Source organism: Lonchura striata, chromosome 5 (genome assembly GCF_046129695.1).
Source record: "Lonchura striata isolate bLonStr1 chromosome 5, bLonStr1.mat, whole genome shotgun sequence".
In the NCBI taxonomy this organism is placed as follows: Eukaryota; Metazoa; Chordata; class Aves; order Passeriformes; family Estrildidae; genus Lonchura; species Lonchura striata.
In genome coordinates this window covers 61,733,184-61,757,265 of record NC_134607.1, presented here as the reverse complement: position 1 = coordinate 61,757,265, position 24,082 = coordinate 61,733,184, and the positions used below count along the sequence as shown (strand labels likewise).

Here is a 24,082-nt window from a genome sequence, read left to right as displayed (position 1 = left end):
CTAGAATCCATGGAGGATTAACAGGTGATAGAGTGGTGCTCTGTGATACTAGAGAACTAATTCACCTGCATTGAATTCCTTGACTTCGTTGGATTCTTAAGATAGAAAAAGAGAGAGATTGTTATTTATTGCAAAATTTTAGATTTAAATTCATATTAAAGTATGAGGAAATTGTAATGTGTGATTTATAAGCTTGATTTCAATTACAGTAAATGTTTTAAAGGCACAAAACGGCGTCTTGGCTGGTATAAATCAATGAAATTGCTGTTATTTATGCTAGTTGCAGGTATGATTATATATTGTTAGTTTCTTCATAACTCTGTTTTTTCCTTCAGGTATTTCACAAGAAAAGCTCCACAATCATACTTCAGAATGTCAGGAACTGTAGAATTGATTCTTATGTGGGATTTGCATCAGCTGAACCCACTTAACTTGATCGTTCTTTATTTGTAGCTGATCAAAAATTCAACAGCCTGCATTGTGCCTTTACCTTCTTATCTAGTGGCAGTCTGGGACTGCTCTGAAAAGAGATAGGTGTGTATTTATTTAAAACTTGGTTTATATTACAGGAAAAAAAAAGTGAAAGAGATACAGAATTAACGTAGCTGATAAATTATTTCAGATAGAAATACAGCATACTCCCTCGAGTGATTAATAGATCATTTCAAAAATCTTCATAAGTTTATATGACTTATTCAAAATGTTGTTGACTACTAAAATTTGTAAGCAATCTTTTATGTTTCGGTGGTACATGGCATGAATATTCTTTACTGCATACATATTTTGAATAATATCTCAACAAGTTGAAATATTTCATTAGATGTATTTGAATGCAAGATTTCTGGACATATATCATCATCATTAGTTCAATTTTTTTTTTAAAGCTCTGGAAAATCACAGAACCTGTCAGTGGTGAATTAATTTTCTCTATGCAGATAAAAATAAAGAACAACTGTGAGTTAAATAATAAATAGGCCAATTTGCACTCATAATTCTTGCATCTTAAATCTTCATAAAGTGTCATTAAAATTCAATGTTCTTTATACAGATTGATGTGCAAGCAATACATATTGCAAAAAATTATATTCAGTGAGTATGCAAGGGGGTGGGTTTATGCAGTAATTATAGCATTACTTAATCTATAATTATTATCTTTATTAGATGTAATCTAGCCAACCAATATAATTTAGATACACAAATTCATCTACTACTTTAATAAAATATTCTTGCTGCCCTTGACAGCTTATGCCTTAAGCAAACACAGTGTACTGAAAACTCTCTTTTTCTTTTATGTTTTCTTCCTGTGGAGCTCAGCAAACAGTAAATTCTGTTACTGCTGCCATTGTTTTATTCTTTCACAAGCTGTTTACTATAGCTAAAATAAAAAAGGCCTTGGTTCTCATAATATTTCTTCCTCAAGATAACTGATGTAGCTGCTAGTTCTTGACTAGGTTTTCAATATCTAAAAAGACTTATTAGATTTATTATTTTTTTTAATTCAGGGAGCCTTTTAAACTGCAATTCAAATTAAATTTTTTGAAACACAATCTTCAAAAACAAAAATAGAATCAAGCAAACATTTTAAAAGCAAGCAAAATAGTTAATAAATTGATGAACTTAGTGTTAAACTGTGGGAATTAGACATTAAAGTCACAGCTTTATGTGAGGTGTATTTACTTGGGCACTGAAGACACTACACTATTTTTGTCAAATGGTTGACAAAGATGCTCCACCAGTGGTACATCTATGTTTCCTGTGGGCTAATAGTTTTGTCTGCATCATTTCTTGAGTTCCATGCCTGTTTGTGGTAAACTAGTCCTGCAAAGTGGGAGTTAAAGTTGAAGTTCAATCTGGTAAACCGACAGAGAAAGTTCATTACTTGAATGTTACTCCCTGTGAGCTGGTTCCTACAGCATTCCTACTGAGTGGCAAACCTGAGGCTTCTTGGTGAATGAGAAGAAAAGTCACTTCCCATGGTGTAAATGACTCCTTCCTTCTGCTGAGCATGGTGGCACAAGGGTTGATGTTGGTAGTATTGATGTGTTTACATGTTGCTGTTCCCATAAAAACTGCAGCAATGACTTGTCCACCCAGAGCTCACTGTTGTTCTCCCCTGGAGAAATAATTGTAGCAGCAGAATTAGCTGAGATTTGGCAAGTCTGAATGCAGCAGTATATCCTGACTAGTACCAAGTGAGCACAGCAGTGCTCATGTTTGAACAGCTTAGTGACAAATGCCATGTGCTGCAAAAACACAAGGAAGGAGCCTGAGCCAAAATAAGCCAAAATAAGCTCTGTATCTTGATGTCTTGGTGTTCTCCACCACAATACCCATGGTAGGGCGGCAGCCCTGCAGTGTGTGGGGACACCACCTTTTCCTAGAAAGGTGCCCCAAAGGAGAAAACTATCCCCTACACATTATTTGAGACAAAAACCTATTCAGCTAGAGAGATTGACCACTGCTCAAATAAGGAGAAGCTTGGCTGGTGTGACAATTCCTAGAACTGAAGTGTCTGAACTCAAGCCATACTTCATGACAAGCACATATTTGTGGATTTGACAAGCACAGAGCAAGCCAACGAGCTGGTAATGTATATATGCCAGGTACACTACTTGAAATAAATTGACAAGTTGTAAGTTATACTCAGATTTTACAGCTATTGAATATAGGGACATTTTTACATACTGGGGTGGAGGGATCACTGTATGAATGGCATGTGGTGCCAATAAAAACAAAACATCCAAATAAGCAAAACTCAACCCACAGCAGGTCAGGATTTGGACCAGTGAAATGGTTGGTGTGAAAAAGCAATAGTGATGCTTTGCATAGGTACACAGAGCTCTTGAATTTTGAAGAAGCAGAAATCCTAAGATGCTTGAAAGAAAGAGTATCACTAAAAATACAGAATATTCATGTTCTCTCATAGTTGGGGAGCTAGAATAATTGACCCACAGTTTTCAGGAAATTTGGTTTCCTAATACTAATTATTAGAACACAAATTCCTAAATAATAATTAATTGCATATATAAAAATAAGAAGATAATTAGATCTAGCTGAGTTTGAGGCAGGTACTTTTAATTTGCTCAGTTATCATCAGTAGGAACAGATGCTAGTTTTTGCTAACTTTTTGGAGCTAAAATAAGTGCTCTCTAGTGACTACTGAATTGAATGTTGCAAGGTTGATTATTAGAACTCATCATAACAGAAAAGGAAGCCTCACTGTGTATGAAAAGCATCAATTTTTGTTATCCAACCAGAGCAACACTTGCTACTCACCAACAACTTTTCTTTAAGCTCTGTCAAATACAAGAAAACTATCAAGGTCACACCTGGGGCAAAAATCTTTCCGATTGTTCCAAGCCCTTCTTCACTCAGACATAATATTTATGTTTTTCTGGAATAAGGAATTTATCCATTAGCTGGAGCACGTAGTCCTCATGAAACAACCTTCACCATTGCTATAGCTACACCTCAGAAATAATTCCTGTTGGAGATAAGAATAGCAATGGGCTTCCTCATTCAGAATTATGTGGAATTTATTTCCTCAATTTCACTGTATTTTACTCCTTTGAAGTTAAAGCTCAGCTTTTTTTTTTTTGTCTACCTTCAAAAGAAAAATGAGCAAGGTTTTAAATTTATTTTTAAAAATTGAAGGCAGTAGAAATATTTAAGTTTACATCACACACTTTTGATTTTGTGAATATGCTATAAAATAATGACTTCTGTATAAATAATTTATTCAACTTGTTATGGCGGAGTTTTTTGGGTTTTTTTTAATTAATGTGAGTTAAACTGAAAATAGGTTTTTTTTCCTAAAAACAGATAGGAAGAAATCTGTTTCAAATACTCGTGTTTTATGGGAATATTTTTAGGGAAAATAATTTAATATAAAAACTAAGATGGTTTCAAAATAATAGATTTCTTTTCTGAATACTGTGTTAGAAATGTTCCATGATGCATTCATTGATGTGAAAGAAGAATAGATTTTCTCTGCTAGTATTTTAACTGGACTTAGTAGAACAGAAAAATAAAACACTGTGTTTCCTTGGAATTTACTGCATAAGGTCTTAGTTCAATGAAAACTTTATTCTCTATGAGGAACAGTGGAAGAAAAAGAGAAACAGAAATGGTTTTTTAGGTGTTGCTACCCAGATGACATTGGTAAAACATGTTTTTCTTAGTAGATCCCTTGAGGTGCATTAGAGTGAAATGACACTGAATTATATATATATATATATATATATATATATTTACAAACACTATATATATTATATATATATGCATATAGGGTTTATTTTAGAACAATTTGGTTGTCTTTGGTTGCGAAGGAAAGCACATATTAGTGACATCAAAATAATAGCCATTTTGGCTATTACTGTCTATAGTAATAAAACAATATGAAAGCATAAAAATATCACCTATGAAAATATATAAGGGAAAAGAAAGAGAAAGATAACTACCCACAGAGCTCACAATGAGACTTGTTTGTTGCAATGTAGTTTACCATTGGTCAAAGTGATGGTCTTGATGCATAGGGGGTGGGGGGAGACACCCCTGAAACACAAAGTCCCATGGGTTAAAATAGGCTCAGGATGGGTGGGGACACCCTGGTACCTTCCCCATGTGGAGGGGAAGTTTTACACTGTCTCTTGCAACACACCCTGGGTCTGTGGCAGCACTTTTAGATCATGTTCAGTCATCTGGTGGGAGGCTTCAGGAATGGGTTTGGGGGCACTTCACAATTTTTGATGATTCGTGACTCCTTCTAAGATACAACAGCTGCCTCTCAGCACGGTGGAGGCAGTAATGCCCCATCAGACCTTCCATGGGGGAGCAGGGGCAGTTTTACCCCTGAACAGAGGACAATGGCCATGAGAAAGAGAACCATGCAGGACTGCAGGGTTTGGAGTTTGAGCCTTCCCCTCATGGGTGCAAACCTAGCCTCAGCAAAGGAGTCTGTGGGTTTGGCATCCCTCTGCTTAAGCCAACCAGAGCTTGTTTTCAACATAGCTACTGAGAAAGGCTTCCTTTGTGGGTACATTCTTCTCCCTCCAGGCTTTTTTACTTCTCCTTAGACTTTAAATAACTGGACAATAGGACCAGATTTGTCTTCTCTCAAGTTCCCATCAGGTGGCTTAACTCACAGCCCATTTCCAGGCAGGAGATGTGTTCTGGGAGGCTTTAGTGGTCACAGATGAGCAGTTTGCTACCATGGACAGAGGTCCATCCTTTGGTGATTTTAACAATGTTTAAGTTGTTAACCCTAACATTTCAGTCTCACAGGGGTGCACACCATTATTGTGTATATCCTACTTCTGCTCTTTGTACTAAGATATCAAGAGGACAAAAGAGGGAACAAGATTTTTTTGTCTTACACTAGAAGCAGACAAGAAAATATGTGTTTGTTCTGCCAGTGTGCCTGAGAGGTGCAGCCTTCAACCATCTGTAACCTTCAGATGAGAAATGTGCTTCCTCAGGGACAGAGCAGTGCTGCCTTGGGCAGCAGTCCCACAGCGTGACTTCTCCTTCTGCCCAAAGCCCTCCACGGCTTGTGGTGGCATCCCACAGTAAGAAATCCTGCCTGGCACTGCTGGGATCCCTGCTGGGGGACTAGCATTCCCTGTGTCTCAGCAGAGCATTTTCTCTGCTGTCTGGATAGCAGTTGGCCACCAGGGATTTCAGCTGGGAATCTACTGGAAGTGTCACACACTGCACAGCCACTCATTCTCTTCTTTGAACTTGTTAAGTAAAAATGACTGCAGCAGTATCTGCTGTTACATCTGAGTATCCTTTAGTCACCAACTCAAAGTCTAGTCTGGTGTCTGGTGAATGGTACAGAGTTTCAGCTGTATATATCAACTTTAGGGCTGAAAGCCAAGGAATACAACCATTGGAACCAGCCACAAACAGGAAGATATGAAGCCCAAGTAACATGTAACTCTCTTCTACCATTCAGACATCATCCATTGTAGTTTTTTAGTTTTTAAAAGTACTTTTTGATTCAGAAGAAGTGCTCTGGATTGGGTCTTGCTGGCATGCCTTGTGGACAGGTACTCTTCAGAGGTGCATCAGAACATTAATCTGAAGACTATGGAGAGAGAACAGACATATCTGAAGGCTACCACATTTTAAATAATTTTTTTTTTTATTCACACATACTAATTAGTTGCCTATTTTAAGCATAAAAACTCCCCTCATTTTTCTGTTAGTCATCTGTCCTGATACTCTTAAAATACTTTCATTGCTTCATATTATTTATTCATTATTAATTGTTCAGTATTATTGACACAAATTTAAACAGCTGAAGTGAGTTTGGTTAAGAATACATTTGTGGATGGTTTCTATGGTAGCCTATTTCACAGTCCTTCTTTTATGCCTCTCAAAGTAAGACTGTAGATTTAGAAAATCCATTTTTAAATATTTCCTGAAATTTAGTAGCAACAGCTAACAACTTCACAAATCCTTTTAAAATGTTCAGTTAAATAGACGTTATGCAGAGTGGCTGGCTTCCTATGTTTGAATAAAATATAAAAAGCAAATAAGAGTATTAGTGGGTTTTGAGTTGAAAAGTTACAATTGCAGGCATTGCAGAACCTTTCAAGGTACACTATGGTGTGTTTACAGCTTAAGGTAGTTCTTCAGCTCTGTGTGGCAATAACTACAAGCTGCGTAACAGAAGTCATCCATCACAGTTAATTTATAATGTTAATAAAATCAAGTGGTAAGAAAGCAATAGCTTGTTGATAGCAGAAATGTTGTCTTTTACACTAGAAGTGGTGTGCTTCCAGGATTTCTGGAGGTATATTTGAATTATGCACAGTACAAACAGATGTTTTGGCATCACAGTTAAACAAATCATCCCAAATCTCACTTAATTATATTTCCACTGATAATCCAATTCATTGAACCATCAGCAGGAATAACAAATTTGCTGATACTGGACAAAAATTCATCTGTAATGTCTCACTGTTTAGCAGAGATATCCGTGCCAACTGACTACTATGCAAATAGTTCTCTAACTATATTATCTATGTTCTTGAAGAGCTGCAAAAATCAGACATTTCCCATAAAAGACTGTTAATCTAAAGACTGTAAGAAATTATTTTCTAATTAAGTTTTTCTAGTAGTAGAAAGCATTTTGCATGTAAATACGTGAGCTTTTTATTTTATTAGTGACATCAAAAGTTTCTGTCTGGATTTCATTTGCTAGTGACTTTTATAAATCTGTGTGGAAACATAAATGTTCATGCCACATGAGTCTCTCAACATGATGCCCTTATGTATGTCTTCATTATTTAGATTGTTCTCTTGTGCACATATATTCATTTTCAGGTAAAACCTATTCTTTATAGATGTAATAAAGATTTATGGGGGTGTAAACAACTATGTGCCATAGTTGGGCTCTATTAATTATTTATTAGCTCAGCAAGTTCCTAGTTAACCAAAATAAAACCCCAGACTTTGTACACCACAATCCGCCACTCATTAATCATCCTATTTTCAAAGTTTTTTCTCAAATGTTTCTTTATGGCAGTTTAATGCTTTCTTTCATATCTGGATTTGAAATTTTTATTTTATAATAAGTATGAAAGATATTGGGATATAATGCTAGGTATTTGCTAAGACATTAACATGTTTTATGAATAAAATCCTAGTGTCTTCTGGAGCTTCCTGGCTGGTATTAATTTTTGCCTTAAAAAAAATGCAGCCTACCAACCAGTTAAACAAAACACAAAAACCTCTTGAGGTAATAATGGGGAATCCAAAATTATTCATACCTGATTTTCCTTCTTTTAATCTTTTCAACTTTTTGAGCATTGAAAATCAGATTCTTTTAGGGACTTGGCTAACCCCTGTAAGGTCTATACTTCTAAATGCCAGAACAGCCAATTTCACAATTTGTCATTTTCCAGGAATTATGAAGAATATAATTTAAGTGTTTAAGATGCCTGCATTAGCAACAGATTTTTTGATTTTTTTACAAGTATTTCCTGCAATCACCCATGCCTAACTTTACACAAAGCATTCACACTTCTCTGTTATTAGATATTATCTTTGCAGTTTATTGTTAACATTTTGAAAACTACTATTGGCAACAATAATGAGAAAGAAGTTATTTTATTTGCTCAAATTCTGTACTGGCAATGAAACTTGGATATTTGGTTTAATACTGGGTCAGAGTTCTTCTCAAAAGAAAGTAGCCTGCAGATTTAATAAGAATTCACCAAGTGCAGGAAAGTGACTCAGCTGATGCCACAATAACCAGCAATGTCACATAACACACAGTGTAACAGTGCCTAACACAGGACAAGAGCTCAAAGTACAATATTCAAGTCCTTGCACTGTGTAAGGATAAATCTGGATATGCCACAGTTTGAAGAAATCTCTCCAAGTATCTTTCAGTGCACAGCTGTTGTGCTGCATTTCTTCTCTGGGCTCTTTTTGCTGGTTCCAGTGGTCCTCTCATAAGTAACCAAATAAATAAACAAATATATAATGTTCCTACTCACAGTCTTTAGCTAGAACTACTGTCATTTGCATCTCTCAGTTTTACTTTTCTGTTCAACTCCAATATGACTTTATTTTACAGTGCATAAATTATCTTAGGGCTGTTCACTGTCTGTCACATTGCACAAAATCTAGAGAACAAATAGAAAACCCAGGCTCTGTTAAATCAGATGCTCCTGGCTGCATATTGAATCTAAAAATAATTTTTGAAAAGGTATTTGAAAGGTTGCATGCATCTGGAATCTAATAATCCTGCTAACCACCAGGCAGGATCTTATCTAGCTTACCAAATGCATATATCTCAAGTTTGGAAATAATGAAGATCTAAAGAATCATTCAAAGAATGCATATTCCATAAAAGACACTCTTATCTGCTCCTATGTGCATTATAAATCTCGAACTCAGGAATTTGTTGTTTCTGTTCTACACCATAAAATATATTTATCCTATGAATTATGTGGTGTTGTGGAATGTGTGCACTACAACCCAGTGCACAGTCCCTTAAGACTGCTTTTATGTCTTATGTTTTGCTTCTTCAGCAAAAATCAAAACATATCCAATAATGTCATGAATCCCAAATTGTAATACAAACTGTGAAATTCATGGATGAGGTTTTTATTTCCTTTTTAAAGGTTTCTTTTGATATGAATCAAATTCTCCATCTAATTTCTGTGAACAGTAGATTGAGCCATGTGGTTCATCTGTTACTTCTGCTACTCTCAGTGAATGCTAATTATGTACAGGGATTGCAAAACTTCTTTCTTATTTCACATGAATTAAGCACCTAGACTTGAATCTTTTAATTCTGTGATGAAGTATGGCTAAGTGCTTTTCACTTTCTACCAAAACTTAATCAGAAAATCCAGGTGATAGTAAAAACACACTGCTTCTTCAAAATAGCATCTGATTTTCTGTGCACACGTAACTTTTCAAGTAATGCTGCAATCTCAGAGCTCAGCAGCTGCTAAATGCCTGCTTTCAGAACGACTGAGGTTGGGAGGGACCTCTGGAGATCATCTTGTCCAACCTCCATTAAAGCAGATTCACCTACACCAGGTTGCTCATCCTTTTGTCCAGGCAGGTTTTGAGTATCTTCAGAGGAGACTCCACAACCTCTCTAGGCAGCCTGTTCCACTGCTCTGTCTCCCACACAGTAAATAATTCATAATCAGATGGAACTTCCTGAGTTTCAGTCTGTGCCCATTGACTCTTGCTCTGTCACTGAGCAGCACTAAGAATCTGACCCCACCCTCATAAAGACAGCCCTTAAGATATTTTTATGCATTGATGAGATCCTCTCTCAGCTGTGTTCTTGCCTCACTGTCAGCATTCAGCGTCTTTGCTAAATTTGAATTTATTAACATCCAGATCTTCTTCAGGAACACATTTACCAACTTTTAATGCAGTTTGAAACTATTACCCCTGAAAAACATTTTCAGGAATCTGGAATTCATTCCTTTACTTCTGCAGCTTTCTTTCTAAAAAGGATTACATCAAATTCCTAATATTGCACACTTGGAAAGGGGAAACACTTATTCTTCATGACCATTGGCAAGAATGGACTTATGCCATTGTGGTTTATGTTTTTGTTATGAGAATTGTCATAAACACTTGAAGCTTCTGGCTTTGTAATATGCCTAAAATCACTTTACATGAAAATTATGTTTATTATTCTCTTCAGCTGGAAATTCAGTAGATCAAGACAAATGTGGTGCTTCTCTGCTAAATGCACTTAGTAATTTGACAAGATAGGTATAATTTACCATACATTGCAATTCCTCACAGTAATAGTGTTCCAGAGTAGTATGGCAAACAAACAAAAGACCTAATTAAGTATTATTGAATATTTCTAAGGCAAAGTGTATACAAGGTCACACCAAGGGCTCAGCTGAAGTTTATTAAAGATTAGCAGTCTGTTTCTTCAGGAGGCATCCCTCCAGCTAATGTATGTAATGTATGACAGCCTGGCAGACCACGTTTCACAACAGGCTGTTGAACAGAGCCGAGTTACAGAACAAATGCTTTGTAGAATGTCTAATAAAAGGGCTTCATATATATTAAAGACATTTTTCTCTTTGCATTTTGTTACATTTTGAACAGGTAAGCAAACCAAAACATTATTCGCTTCCATATATTTGGAAAATTACTCCAGAAGTAGGTCACTGTGCAAAAAGGACTAGGTTATTCCCCTGCTCTTCATTTACACTGTAAATCCTTGTGGCAAAAACATACCTTTGCTTTTGAAATTACCTCATGCAGTAGGAACCAATCTGTGAATCCAAATATAAATCAGCTAAATATGTGTGAAGATGTTTGGATAGTGGTGTGCCAGGTTTGCCCTTAACTTACCAAAAAAAAAAAAAAAAAGTCATAATTGAAATATTTATAATATGCCTGTAAGCTTGGAGCATTGAAATCTATGAGCCTGGTCTGAGTTGATATGGGACCATGCAGGGAAGTAAGGCCTTTATTTTACTTCTACTTTCCTGACCATCATATAGACTCTACAAGGATACAACTAGTACAATATTAACCTTGAGATGCTGCTAACGACTCTAAAATACAGATTATTTACTGCAAGGATAAAGTATTCTTTAAAATATGTCTAAAGTACAGAGTCAGTCTTTCCTGTCATAGTTCAAGAGTTTTAACTAACATTCATATTTCTGTGCTGACAAATAAATAAATTTGACTCTATTTCTTTTCCATAAATACATGGGGTGAGCAAAAAAAAATTGAGGGAGCCCCTTTTCTGTTTTTGAATGTAGCAGAGCTGGACAGAGATTCTGAAGACTCAGTGCATCTAAGTAGTAGAAATATGTTCAAAGTCAGGCTGTGCACTTTGATCCCAAATAAGCACTAAAATATTATAATTATGTAATTGAATACTGAGATTAAAAACAGACATAAATTCCTAGTTGATCTCCTGACTCCACAAGCTGGTTCAGAGTTTTCCAACCCTGGAACTCTTCAAGAATCAATAATTCTATCTTTTTTTACTAATAAAAGCAATCTGGACTGAACACTACATGAACTGACCATTTTTCCAGTCTGCACTAGAAGTCAACATAAAAGTTCCATTTATTTATTGTTCCCCAAGCTCATAAAAGCAGTATTTCAAAAATAGTTTATTGCTATTAAATTAACACACTTCTTTTTTTTTTTAATAGAAGTAAAGATTTCTTATATGTCTAAGCACCTGCCCTCAGGTTCCTTAAGCTCATTTAAAAGAAAAATACTCTTTCAGATGCTATTTATGTAAACAGCACTTAATACCTCTCCTGGAATATAGCAGCATCCTACAACACACCTGAGCATGAAAAGCCTGGACTCAAGTATAGCAAATCACCATAATTCCCCTGTAGAAGAGAAGAAACCAACTACAAAGGCAAAGGATCTTTTTAAAACATAATAATAATAATAACAAGATATATCACACACCCAAAATATCTCTAAATTGTACCGACTATCCCTTTTAATAAATCCAAACAAAATAGTTGCTCACTGAATGACCTTAATATTGATTTTGAGAGCAGATTGGTGAATGATGCAAGAAGAGGTCATGCAATCAAGGAAGGTCAATACCAGTCTAGATTTTGTAGACCAAAGTCCTGCAATTTCTAAGGTACCTACAGGTTTTGTGACAGCACTTGCATGACTGGATTGGTCATGGTTACTTGAGAGATTCTCATTTTGTGTCTTCAACTGCACCAATAAACTGCATTTGTCAGAAATATGCATAGTGCAAATGCCTCTTGTTGGTTTTGGTCCTGAAATATCTAAAAGTATAATATTCTTTCATTATGGAATTCAGAGATAATTTTTTCATAGGTTACCTTGGTAACAAAATTGTAACTGAGTTCTTTTTTCCATTTTGCATTAATAAAGGGCTAAATATTATAAGTAGTAGCAACTGTGTCCTATTAAGCCTTGGTGCTGCATAACAAAAGATGTGTTTCTGTAGGAATTTGAGGCTTGGAATTAGTCCTTTGTTTTAAGTCTTGAATCTCCGTGACTTTTAGGCTGGCTTATCTGTCTATATGAATGCAGTTAAGACAAAATCTATTAAGAAGTGTAGATCTAGGTTAAAGGCAAGGAAAGAATTTGCTTGTGGTCTGTAAGATTCCTATATATAGATCTCATGTTCAGACCTTGATAGGAGTTTAAGATGCTCCAGCAACTATGTCCAACTCGTAAATATGCACATTACTAAGTCCGTGGTGCTTACAGAAAACAATAAAGGATGGCAGAAGTATTATTAGCAACAACTCAGTTCCTCCAGGGTGAAAGAGTAAAAGAGGCAATAACCACTGATTATTTCATCAACTAGGGAGTTGCTTTAACCATTTCCAAGAGCTCAGGTCCTTCAGCCTGAGGCAATGAGAACAGATGCAGGAGGCAAATGGGACTCAGCAAGATTTTACCATAAGCAATAAAGTTCTGCTGAGGATGGAAGCTGCTGTATCATGGGTAGAGTCACCCTGAATTCAAGCAGCTATTGATGATGGTTTGCTCCTTTCTCCATTTTTTTGTGGGACGTGATTACTTTTCTAGGTCTGCAGTCCTCAGCACACAGTGCAGTGCAGGGCTCTTGGAAGTGGCTAGATGTCTAGTAAGAGAGAATGGAACCATCCAAGTGACAGTATGCCCTGGGGTGACTTTATGATGTTTGTATCCCCATTCGTCTGTTCTGTTTATGCTAGATGTTAAGTTCTGCAACTTTAAGAGTAGTTACAAGAGCAAAGGGGGAGAGAAGTGCAGAATTTGTTATCAGAAAACCCTAAACCAAGACACAGTGTTATCTCCAACTGTTGTCTAAGTAGATTAGAGAGAATATTTAGTTAATAGTTAATTAATGCAAGATATGTAAAAGGTAGTATAATATCTGTACTATATCTGAAAAAACATGACTAACTAATATAAGGGCAGAAAGATTAGGTCTTAACCTTACAACTTAAGAGGGGGATTCAGAATATGAAATTTAGTCCATTACAGTTTTCTACATGAGTTGAACAAAGACTGAGACCAAAGTAGAGAAACACAGGTTGTTGGACCTCCTGTGAGACTTTGCCATCATCCATCATGAATCGCTGCTGAATATCCAGGTGTTTAAAACAAACCAGGGTGTATTAACACTAAATAGCATAAAATCATTAAAAATTTCAATTGTGAGGGAGCTCTTTATATCATCTGGTCCAAATTTTCACTCAAAGTAGGGCTAACATTTTATGTAACTCATATTTTTGCTTGATTGATAAAGTAGTAATCCAAGCTTGTCTACATAAAAAAAAAAATTGAAGACACAAGCAAGCTAGAGATATTCATCTAATATATGAACTTCCTCCCTGTTCTATGTTTGGGAATAGCCTTGATTTGCCAGAGTGTTTTATGAGGAAGATACAGTTTCTGTCAGTTCTTTGATAGTGAAAAGTTTCTCAGGAGAGAGCATGCAGAACAAACATCTGATGTCTGTGCTGTTAGCAGAGCTCCCTGGAGCTCAGGGGCACACCAGAATCCCTGTGCTCCAGCATAGTTTTCACAAAGGGCTGGAGGTCTTTGGGGGTACTGCTGCATCCCCAGACATCAGATAATTAATGGGAAATAAATTTGGCATACTTATGGACAATCCAAGTGTCTGATGGCTTTAACAATACCATCTCCAAAACACAAGAGTAATCACAAAATCAAAGAGTGGGTCAGCTTGGAAGGGACCACAGTCAGGCATGTGTTCCAACCTCCCTGCTCTAGCAGGGTCGTCCCAGAGCACATGGCCCAGGATTGCATCCAAATGGTTCTGAAATATCTCCCAGGAGGGAGCCTCCCCTCCCTCTCTGGGCAACCTATTCCATTTCTTGGCCACTGCAGAGTTAAGTTCTTCCAAATATTCAGATGGAACTTCCTCTGCATCAGACACTGCCTCATGTCCTGGTGGCTGGCACCACTGAGCAGAGCCTGGCTTTGTCCTTTCGGCATCCCCTCTTTAGATAATTATACACATTGATGAGGACCCCTCTCAGCCATCTTCTCTCAAGGCTGAACAGGCCCAACTCCCTCAGCCTTTACTCATCAGAGAGATTCTCAAGTCCCCCAACCATGCTTGACACCCTCCACTGTGTCCACTTCAAGGGCTCCACACCTCCCTTGTACTGAGGAGCCCAGAGCTGCACACAGTACTCCAGATGGACAGAGTACTCTAGATAATAGTATGAGAATTCCCAGAAATTCACAGCCAGTTTTAGTTGTAAATGTTGAGATGAGAAGGGAATTGGAATCAGAGAAAATTAGGGAAGGCTCTTATAGATTTATCAAAATATATTCCTCATGTTAAGTACTGAAATACTGTCTCAACAGTCTCATTCTGTCTTTGCTATGGACTTCAGGGTGTGTCTGAGGAGAAAAAGGTCTCTATGACAGGCAATTGAGCAAACCTAACACTTGTATGTCTCTGTGTCTTCAAGTAACAGAAAGGAGGTTGGACAGGTTTCTAGCCACTTCCCAGTGTCAACAGTCTTTAAATGTGATATAATCAGTGCAGTATTGATAAAGAATTGATTAAGATGTTTCAAACACTCTGAGACTGAGGAGAACCAAAGATACATCAATTTCCAAATGGAATTTTGAGACCTAATTGGTGGTTTCAAATCAGGGATAGCCTGACCACAATAAACTGGACCATTAGGAAATCAGGTTAGTTTCAGATTCTTCCCTGCTAACATCCCAACTTCTGCTAGCTAAGCTAAGTCTCTTGTCAGGCTGTGTGTAATATTATCTGTCAGCTTTTACAGAGTTCTGTCATCCAGAGATGACAATAGAGGCAATAACTAAATATAAACACCTGTGCAGTTTGACAGCACGGTTAGCAGGTGATTTTAATCCCACAGGCCCTAAAGCCTAACCATTTGTCAAGTCCACTTATGGCACTGAAACAAGCAATGTGAATATAACCCTTACAGATGTACTTACAGAACTAGTTTTTTGTGTTCTTAATAAATGATTAAAGTATCACAAAGCAGATTAATTGTAGAAAATACTTTGTTTGGTGTTACCTCTGAATTCCTGATGTCACTAAGGGTCTTTCTAGTAGCGTAAAAAGAACAGTATGATAGTTTTTCATGTGTGAGAATAAATATGGATCCAAATAATATCTGGCATGATCATAAGCATACATCTCATATACCTCTGTCAGCTTCAGCAAATAGAGCTAGGTTGCTGTGAAAGGCATCTTCACAAGGAAGATGTGCCTTGTAAGATGTGTAAGTGGTTTACTCTGTGACTTTTCCAAAGCTTTCAAAAAGATCATTCTGCATTTAGGCCACATGCTTGACAGTGTGTCTTTCGTCTTATTAATAGGCACCACAAGGCCACATAAGGAGGGGGAAGTCCCTGGTGTGGACTATATTTTCATCACTGTTGAAGATTTTATGGAATTGGAGAAAAGTGGTGCTCTCCTAGAAAGTGGAACATATGAAGGTAAGCACACTTTTACTGCTAAATTTGTATCATGTTTCCATTGTACTATTTTCCTATTTGATTGAATTGCTCTGATATATCCTGTTACAAATATGTCATTGCTACTGTTACCAGAAATTTCTGAAGAGCCATATGGCCATTATGGAAATATTTTCATATGTAAAAGCTAAATGCAGATGAGTTCATTGTAATTTTAGTACATTATAGTGGTTAAGAGAAACACAGTACTACAATACATTTACAGGACAGAAAGACCAGTCCTTTACACCAAATACTCAAGGACATTTCCACAGAATTTCAGCAAACAGCTGCTTTTCTAACATAGGACAAACACATTCTACATCAGAAATCAAGTGTAAGGCTGACACTTTTCCTTTGCATGTGGGATCCTGCAATCATCCATCTGTATCAGAAGTTGAAACCTCACTACTTAAGTAACAGAGGAAGAATTTGCCATGTCATGTCTTATGGGCTTTGTAAAGTTATTGAAAAAACTCATTAATTTTGTAATGTGGCAGAGGGATAGGGGCTGTCCTAATGGCTGTATTAGAAATGCCTGCCTATGGGGCAGAGAGCCAGCAGCTTACTGCATGGCTCTGCTTCCCAGGAGAACCAATGATTCCTCTGATTTTAAACCTTTGCCAAAACACAGCTGTCCTGAAAGTGAAACTGTTGTAAAGAGGTGGAAAGTTACATTGCAGGGTATTTTAATAAAACCAGACTAATGATACAGTATTTTAAACCAGATGTTTCTTGCAAATATACTAGTATTTAAAGTAACTGGGTAATGGATAGTGGGTTTTTTACTGCAGTATTCAGAGGGAACATAGTTTATAGGAAAAATATGATCCATATAAATGGGAATACCTGGGCAAGTAGAGTACAGGTATTTAATGGAAATCAGTCCCATATTTTCCCCTTGTAGCACAAAAAGCAATAAAGACCTTTTTGTCCTTTCTTCGTCCCTGCCAAGAAAAGCATCAGAAGATAAATAAGAAGCCATTCACCCAAAAAAAAATCATTAGCTGTGTTATAAATAACAGCAAAGAGGGTAATTTTTTCCCACCTAATCAGCACAAAGTACCCATTGTCCAGTAAATAAATTTTCATTAAGAGTTATATCAATACCGAAGTTGTAACAAAGATTTCCATTAAAGAAGGTCAAATAAAGGAAAGTATGTCATCTTTCAGGTTTCTACTTTTTTCACCACTGTCTGACATGTTACGGTACAAGTTACCTAAACATTAATAAAACACCACAATTTTACTTTTATCACAGGTTAATTTAATAGCAAGCCTTTCTTGAAGTGTCTTTTTGTTACCTTAGGTGTTTGAAAGTAACATTAGAGAAGCTTAAATGGAGCACAAGTCTGTCATTGCTTGACCATGTAATTTCATTAGTTTTCTGCAAGTTTGTAGAGATTGAACTGCTATGTTAAATTAATTCACAGTGCTCTTCTGTCCCTCAAGGGATACTGAGATGTGTCTTTTAATACCATCTACCAGAGCTGAGTGGACAGCAAGGTGAAATATTGGTTGAGGAAGTCTGCATAACTCCTCAAACCAGATGAGGACCCAGCTGAAGAGAGGTCCAAAGTCATGACTGTCCAACATCTGTCATGTCATTTGCTTATCACAGGTGACAAGTTCACTGAAGCCAAGAAATCAGCAACTAAACATACAGCTAACTAAAGTAAACAGACCAATTCTGCCTAAATCCTGTCTTTGATTCCTAGGTTTTCTGATCACCAGATGCACATTCTGACAAAGAACAGATAATATATTATCTGCCTATGCCTTGTGGCAAAAAATAGATAACACATGAGAAAATATAGCTATTTTACAGATTCTATTTCTCTTATTCCCATGCAAAGTCTTTTGGATATGATCATACAAATTTACACCTCCAGTTTTCTGGTTAGTTCTTGACTGTAACGATGTCTCTGGGGAAGAATTTTACTAATCATGTGGTCACAAGATTTCCTGAGCACATTAGAACTTCAGTGATTAAGTTTACTGATAAAAATTATACCAACCAGAGCAAAGTAATTTTCAATTTCCCTCATCAGGAGATGATTTTTGAATTCTTGGATAGATCAAGCAACTTATTTGAGCATACTTACCATGGGAGATGAATTTTTCTCTCCTTATTGTTTATTAGATTTATGAAACAAATCAGCCTTTTTTTAATTGTTCTCAGTATTAATAGACTGGTTTGAGGGTTTTTTTTTTATTTTAAGAAAATCATTCTATGTTTAGCTAAGTTTCTGTGTAGAGTAGCTGAGTCAGTCTATGCTGATTATCTAACCACAACCACTATGAACCAGTTCATCTCTACCAGAAAAATGGTTAAAAAAGGGATTTCTCATTCAGTTGAGATAAAAATTCGGACTGTATACCTGTGTTGGTTTTTCATCACTTTTTGACTAGAAGGTTTGTTTCATTCAATTTACATTCTACTGTGTGAATTCCAAAGAGAATCAGGAACATCCAGGTAAGCCAGAGGAGAAGGAGGTCAAGTGCAGACTTACCTGACACTGAGTGTTTGTATTGTTCATTATAGTATCTGGTATTGTTGGGAGGGAGATATTTTCTTGTAGTAATGACAAAACTAGTAAAACGATCAGAAAAGTTTTGTTCTGTTGCAGTAAGAGTTGTGATTCCAAGTTGAACAGGATAAAATCTAAAAGTGAAAGCAACATATATTCTTAGAAAGGTAGAGTTGTATAGCTATTTTTATTTTTTTCTTTGTTTTCTTTGAAGCACCCTTTTTTTTTTTTTTTTTTTTGGTTTTAAAATAGATTTTTAAGTTATAAATTCTTTAGAATTAAAAATAGGATATACTCAGTGACCTCCTTACTGCTTTGGACTTTGGATACATCTTTCACTGTCTACCACTTTTGTGACTACTGTAAATGACTGTAGTATTCCAAAGTGCTGTAGAAAAGCAATACTATGCTCAGGATAAAAACTCTACAAAACTCTATTTTTACAAGTTTTGCAAATATGAAATCAGTTTTTTACCAGTTTTGCAAACTTTTCAGTAGGACTAAGTGTGTTATTATTTTGATCTTTTCTACTTATGTCTTTTTGAGCAGCTGCTGATAAGAAAGCTATCTTTATAGATATTAATTTTTTTAAGCATACATAATGTTACATAAACAGTTGCTATGTTTTGCAGCTTACCTGTGGCTAAATTCCCTGTCAATCTAGGTAATATTATTCAATGCAGAACAAGAGAAAGAATACAAGAGGCAGTTCCATTCTTACTCAGATTAACAGTCAAAGTCACGTTAACTTCAGTGACATTGTTATTGAGTTTTGAATTTGTAATGAAATTACAAATTTTATTATGCACATTTATCTAAAATTAAAAAATTATTATAAACCAACACCTTGCTATTTCAGGCAGGGGCTGTTTGCCTGAAGCACATCAAGCATTTATTTCAAGGTCTTTGTATAATAACACAACCAAAACCTAAAGGTTTCACTTTGTTTGCTTTTTTTGTAGAATTTCAATTTATTGTGCTGATTAAAGAAATTCTGAATTGACTCAAAATGATAACTACATTATCTTACACACATATTTAGGTGACATAACTGTGGTTCTGTAACCAGAGGAGGAGGTGTTCCTGTGCAGAATGAAAGCCACTGCCATGTGGGGTCATGTAACACAGGAAGACATGCTTCAGCAAAATAACCCACATTGCTTTCCTTATTTCTGGCATGAAGATCAAAGGTGGTCCTTGAATTGACCCAGTGTGTCAATCTATAATATGCAGAATGGCAAAATCTGTGATGAGCAGACAAACTGTGTGTCTGCGTGTGTGTTCAGGCTTTTACTAATTCTCTGGTAGGAGGTTTGGCCCAGCACACTGTCATTCTTCCAATATGTCAAAACTTACATGGAGACTTTCTGAGTCACTGGTATCAAATGTTGCTCCCATCTCCTTATTAGATCAGCAAAATTCTTAGCCAGTGCAGCATAGCAGTAGAATTAAAATGTATTTGAAATGTATTTTGCTTAAGAATGTAAACACTCATTAACAGGACTGTTAACAGCTTCAATATTTCCAAAACCCAGATATGTTAAGGCACATGATTGAATGTTATAGTAAGACATCATTATGAAGTGCTAAAAATGTAAGAGTTTAATTGCAATGTATGCTATGGGTAGAATTGCCTCTTAAAAGTGACATATGTAGTGGCAGTACCAGAAATAAGAGATGTTCATTGTATAAATACTGTAAGGAAAAGAAACATGCTTGTTTGCAATCCATAAGGAGAGAAATGTATTTCAAATGCATTAAAACAATAGGTATTTTAGCAATGTGGGGCTCTGTAACAAATGAAAACCTGAAAAACCCTGTTTATAACCATTAGATGTGGCAAAAATAAGAACATAAACTAATTTGACCAGTATACTTACCAATAATGCACTAAGTAGAACTCTTTTTTTCTATCAAATTTTTGTTTTGCTCAGAAAATCTCCATAATTGTTGTTTTGTAAAAGACATCTTATTTGCTTTTGATATATAATCTTTAATTTATTCCATGAAAATAATGATTTTAGTTATTGTGCCATTAATTTTGTCAAAAATTCACTTTTATTATTTGTTTGATTGCTTGGAATTGTCTCAAATTCATTCACTAGTGAAAATTCCAAGACCACTGAATTTATTTAACCACTTACACGATCATGGACTTTCTTTTGCCCCACTGAATTCCATGCTAAATTTTCAGCTGGCTTAAATGAAAACAGAATTTCACCTCTGTTTTTTTCACTAATGGACTAATATTTTTGGCAGAAGGGTGAGTTAGCTGGGATTTGCCTAACAATCCAGAAATCTGTAATTATTAAATCTTAAAAAAAAACAGGGTGAATACATCCCACAGGTGAAACCTTAGTGTTTTGCATTGCCTGATTATTCAAGGAGAAAACTTCCAGTTGTTGTAGGCACAGGTTTAAGGGGTCAGCATTAGAATGAGCTCCACTGGGGAAGAGAATGTGGGTCACAGCCAATGTCTTGCCTGTTCCTCTTCCAACAGCTGTCACTTAAGCAACACTGGGAGGTGCTCTGATTCCATTCACCTGGAGACAGTCCCCAGACTGTCTCCTTAAGACATTAAGTTTTACATAGGCTTTCATTTCTTCTCTCAAGCCAGATTTAGCCTAAATGATCAAAACCCTTCTGTTCAGCTAATGCATTTTCAATTAACATTTCATTTTAATATCTGTAAATTTAAAAAATGAGCTAAGGACTGTTCCATGTAAGCAATGGAGATTTTAATTACTGTATTGGGGGGGATAATGATTTTATAAAGTGCTGGTGTTTGATTCCAGTAGTTTTGATTTCATTCTTCTTTGTAAAAATTGTAAGGTATTCAAAATTCCACCCACTTACTGTGTGCAGTGTTCCCTTGTGTACAGGACATCCTGAACCCTCCACAGCAGATGGATACAAAAGAGAATTAATCAACATAAATATAATAAAATGCTACCCTCCTAAGACCTAAGCACAGTTGTTAATGAAATATTCTGATTTTAAATGAAAAACAAAATATTAATGAGGATAGATTCATAGAGATAAAAATAGTAGTCCTTCAAAAGCCATGTCTTTTAAGAGCAGAATGTGTTTTCAAGGTTGCAGAAGAATGAGAAGAGATACTTGATAGTAAAAATCATATTCCTGTTGAAAGTGCCTCTTAAAGAGCTAGATCTCATATTTATATGAATTCAGCATTTCACCCCCACATTCAGAGAACAAATAACTGTGGATATTTCAACTTTTAGGTCAGCAAATAGGAGAAGAAATCTTGGACTTCTTGATCAGTGACTTCTTAATCTGATTGGGTTCTTGCACCTGATCTTTATTAGTAATATTTTATGGACTTTGTTGTGTTTCCTCTTTTACTTTTAGTCCAGAGGCAGGAGTTAGATTTCATCAATAAATATGAAATGCAAAGAATGTAAATTGTCAGAAGCTCCAAAATGTAATGTCAGTGAATATATCAACATGTATATTTTAAAATTCATTTTAAGCCATAAAACATTACATTTATTTATCTTTTTTTTTAATTTTATTTAATTATTTTGTCATTTTCTCAGGAAGGTGATAAGAAAGGAATCAAAATTGAATACATATTATTTCCGTTCTGTATGAAAAAAAGGGCAACTTTCAAAATTTCTACAGTGCCTTTATAAACTCTTAAAGATGGGAGTAGTGTTGCAGAATGTATACTTTGTGCCTGTTCTGAGGTTGTGTAAATGCTCATTATTTTGATAATTCATATTGCTGTTGTCTGGTTAGCAACAAGGTTTATGGTTAGAAGGTCCTGCCCTGTGTGGGGCCAAGGCAGGTCATCATCCTCCACAGCACTGGTGCCACTGCTGGGAAGCTTACAGATCCCTGAACCTGCAGATCATGTCAATAGACAAATATTATTATTTCATTAAAGTTTAAGATATGTTCAGTTTTGATCTACTGCGAGAATGCAACCAATAAGAAAATATAACATCAGGTTGTACATCATAATGTAGCATTAAAAAATGTCACCTGGGGACTGCCTGTGTCAGTATAGGTGAAGCCCATTCCCACAGGCATCCAGGAAATAGAAGCTGAAGGACTGTGGTTTTTTTGCATGAAATTCAGAGATTGGGGCCATTCAGCCTTTAAACAGGCAGCATCCTCATCCAAAGATTTGACAGCTCCTTCCTCCTGTGTACTTCCAGAGGAATCCAAGAAATCACTGGCTTCCCCACAGCTTCTAAAAGGGTTTAACTGAAAGAAAACCAACAGTCATTGGAATTATCTCTGTCTCCAGGAGCATCTGTCAGCTCATCTGCCCAGCAGATAGCCATGGACACACTTGATCTGTGAGTGAGTTCAGAAGGCTGAGTGGGATGTACTGGAGCTGGGGTGCAGTCAGCATCCCAACTGAGCTCCCTGCCTGGCCTGTCAGACAGCTGTGCTGCCAAGGCAGAGGGTTCTAGAGGCCAGAGCACTTTCTGGCTATACCAGGGTGCTGGCAGGTGCTCCTCTGGGTCAGTGTCCAGCACTCCTTCAAATCATGCATCAGGCACAAGGTACCAGACTAAGCCACTGTCACCTGTGCCTTGGTAAAACTCATAATTCTGCTGGCTGGGGCTGTGTAGCTCAACAGAGGCTGCATGGATGCTCACTTCATCTGATTTGGGATTTGTTCAGATTCTGTGACTTCTACAAGCAGAAACTTAGCTCAGAGTTGCTTCAAATGTTATCGGCTGGTAATTTTCCCAAGAAAAACACAAGGATGTATGTTCAGCAAGCAGACAACAGTCTTCTTTACTCATGTGTGTTCCCGGGAGGTAGAGCATGACCAGGTACAACAAGAACACAAATTACAGGGGTCTGAGTGCTCCAGAAACCTGGTCTGCTCGAACAGGCTCACTGAAACAACTGTCAATATACTTTACTTTGTATCAAACAAATCTAGATAAGCACCAAGAGGATCTCGGTTGCAGGGAAATCGAGAAAGAAATTTTGCCTTCGTGCCTTTTCTCAAGCTGGGTTGACCAAGTATCAGCTCGGCCCAAGACCTCAGCCCTAATCTTTAGAATTCCATACAGTTATGACCAGAAAAGTATTAACAAACTGAAGTGTCCAGGCAAAAGTAATGTAAATTGCCAGAGAGCTGTAGGGAATAAATTTAGAGAACTCATCAGATAGGGCTTTGTTGAGTAATGATTGAGAAGCTCAGAGAATTTAAAATGTGTGAACCCAGTGGATGAAAAAAAGATAATTCAAAGTTGGGCAAATAAGTTACCAGGGCTAATGTGATGAAGCTGGAAAAGATTAACATTTCAGTTTAATAATGGGGGAAAAAATACTTATACTAATGTGATTTAAAAGCTAAAATAACCTCCAGAGGGGTAGATACCAGTTTAATCTCTTAGAAATTTTAAAAGTAGTTATTAGTAGAAATATTCCTGCACTAGTAGAAGGATTAATTAAAGGCTGTAATATAGTATTGTATGCTTCAGCATAGTATATATTAGTGCTGTCTGTGTGACATATTATGTTTTGATTGTGGGTTTTTTTATAAAACAGGTCACAATCAGTTC

At 36.4% G+C, this 24,082-nt stretch overlaps 1 protein-coding gene across 17 annotated transcripts in view; it reads left to right on the top strand.

Moving 5' to 3' along the window:
* The window catches only part of MAGI2 (membrane associated guanylate kinase, WW and PDZ domain containing 2), a 697,856-nt gene that overhangs the window by 391,605 nt on the left and 282,169 nt on the right, over nucleotides 1-24,082 (top strand). For all 17 annotated transcript variants that reach the window (XM_077783658.1, XM_077783653.1, XM_077783651.1 and 14 more), the window contains one exon: nucleotides 15,859-15,978. In XM_077783658.1, coding sequence (XP_077639784.1) covers nucleotides 15,859-15,978 — 120 coding nt within the window. The remainder of the gene's footprint in view (nucleotides 1-15,858; nucleotides 15,979-24,082) is intronic.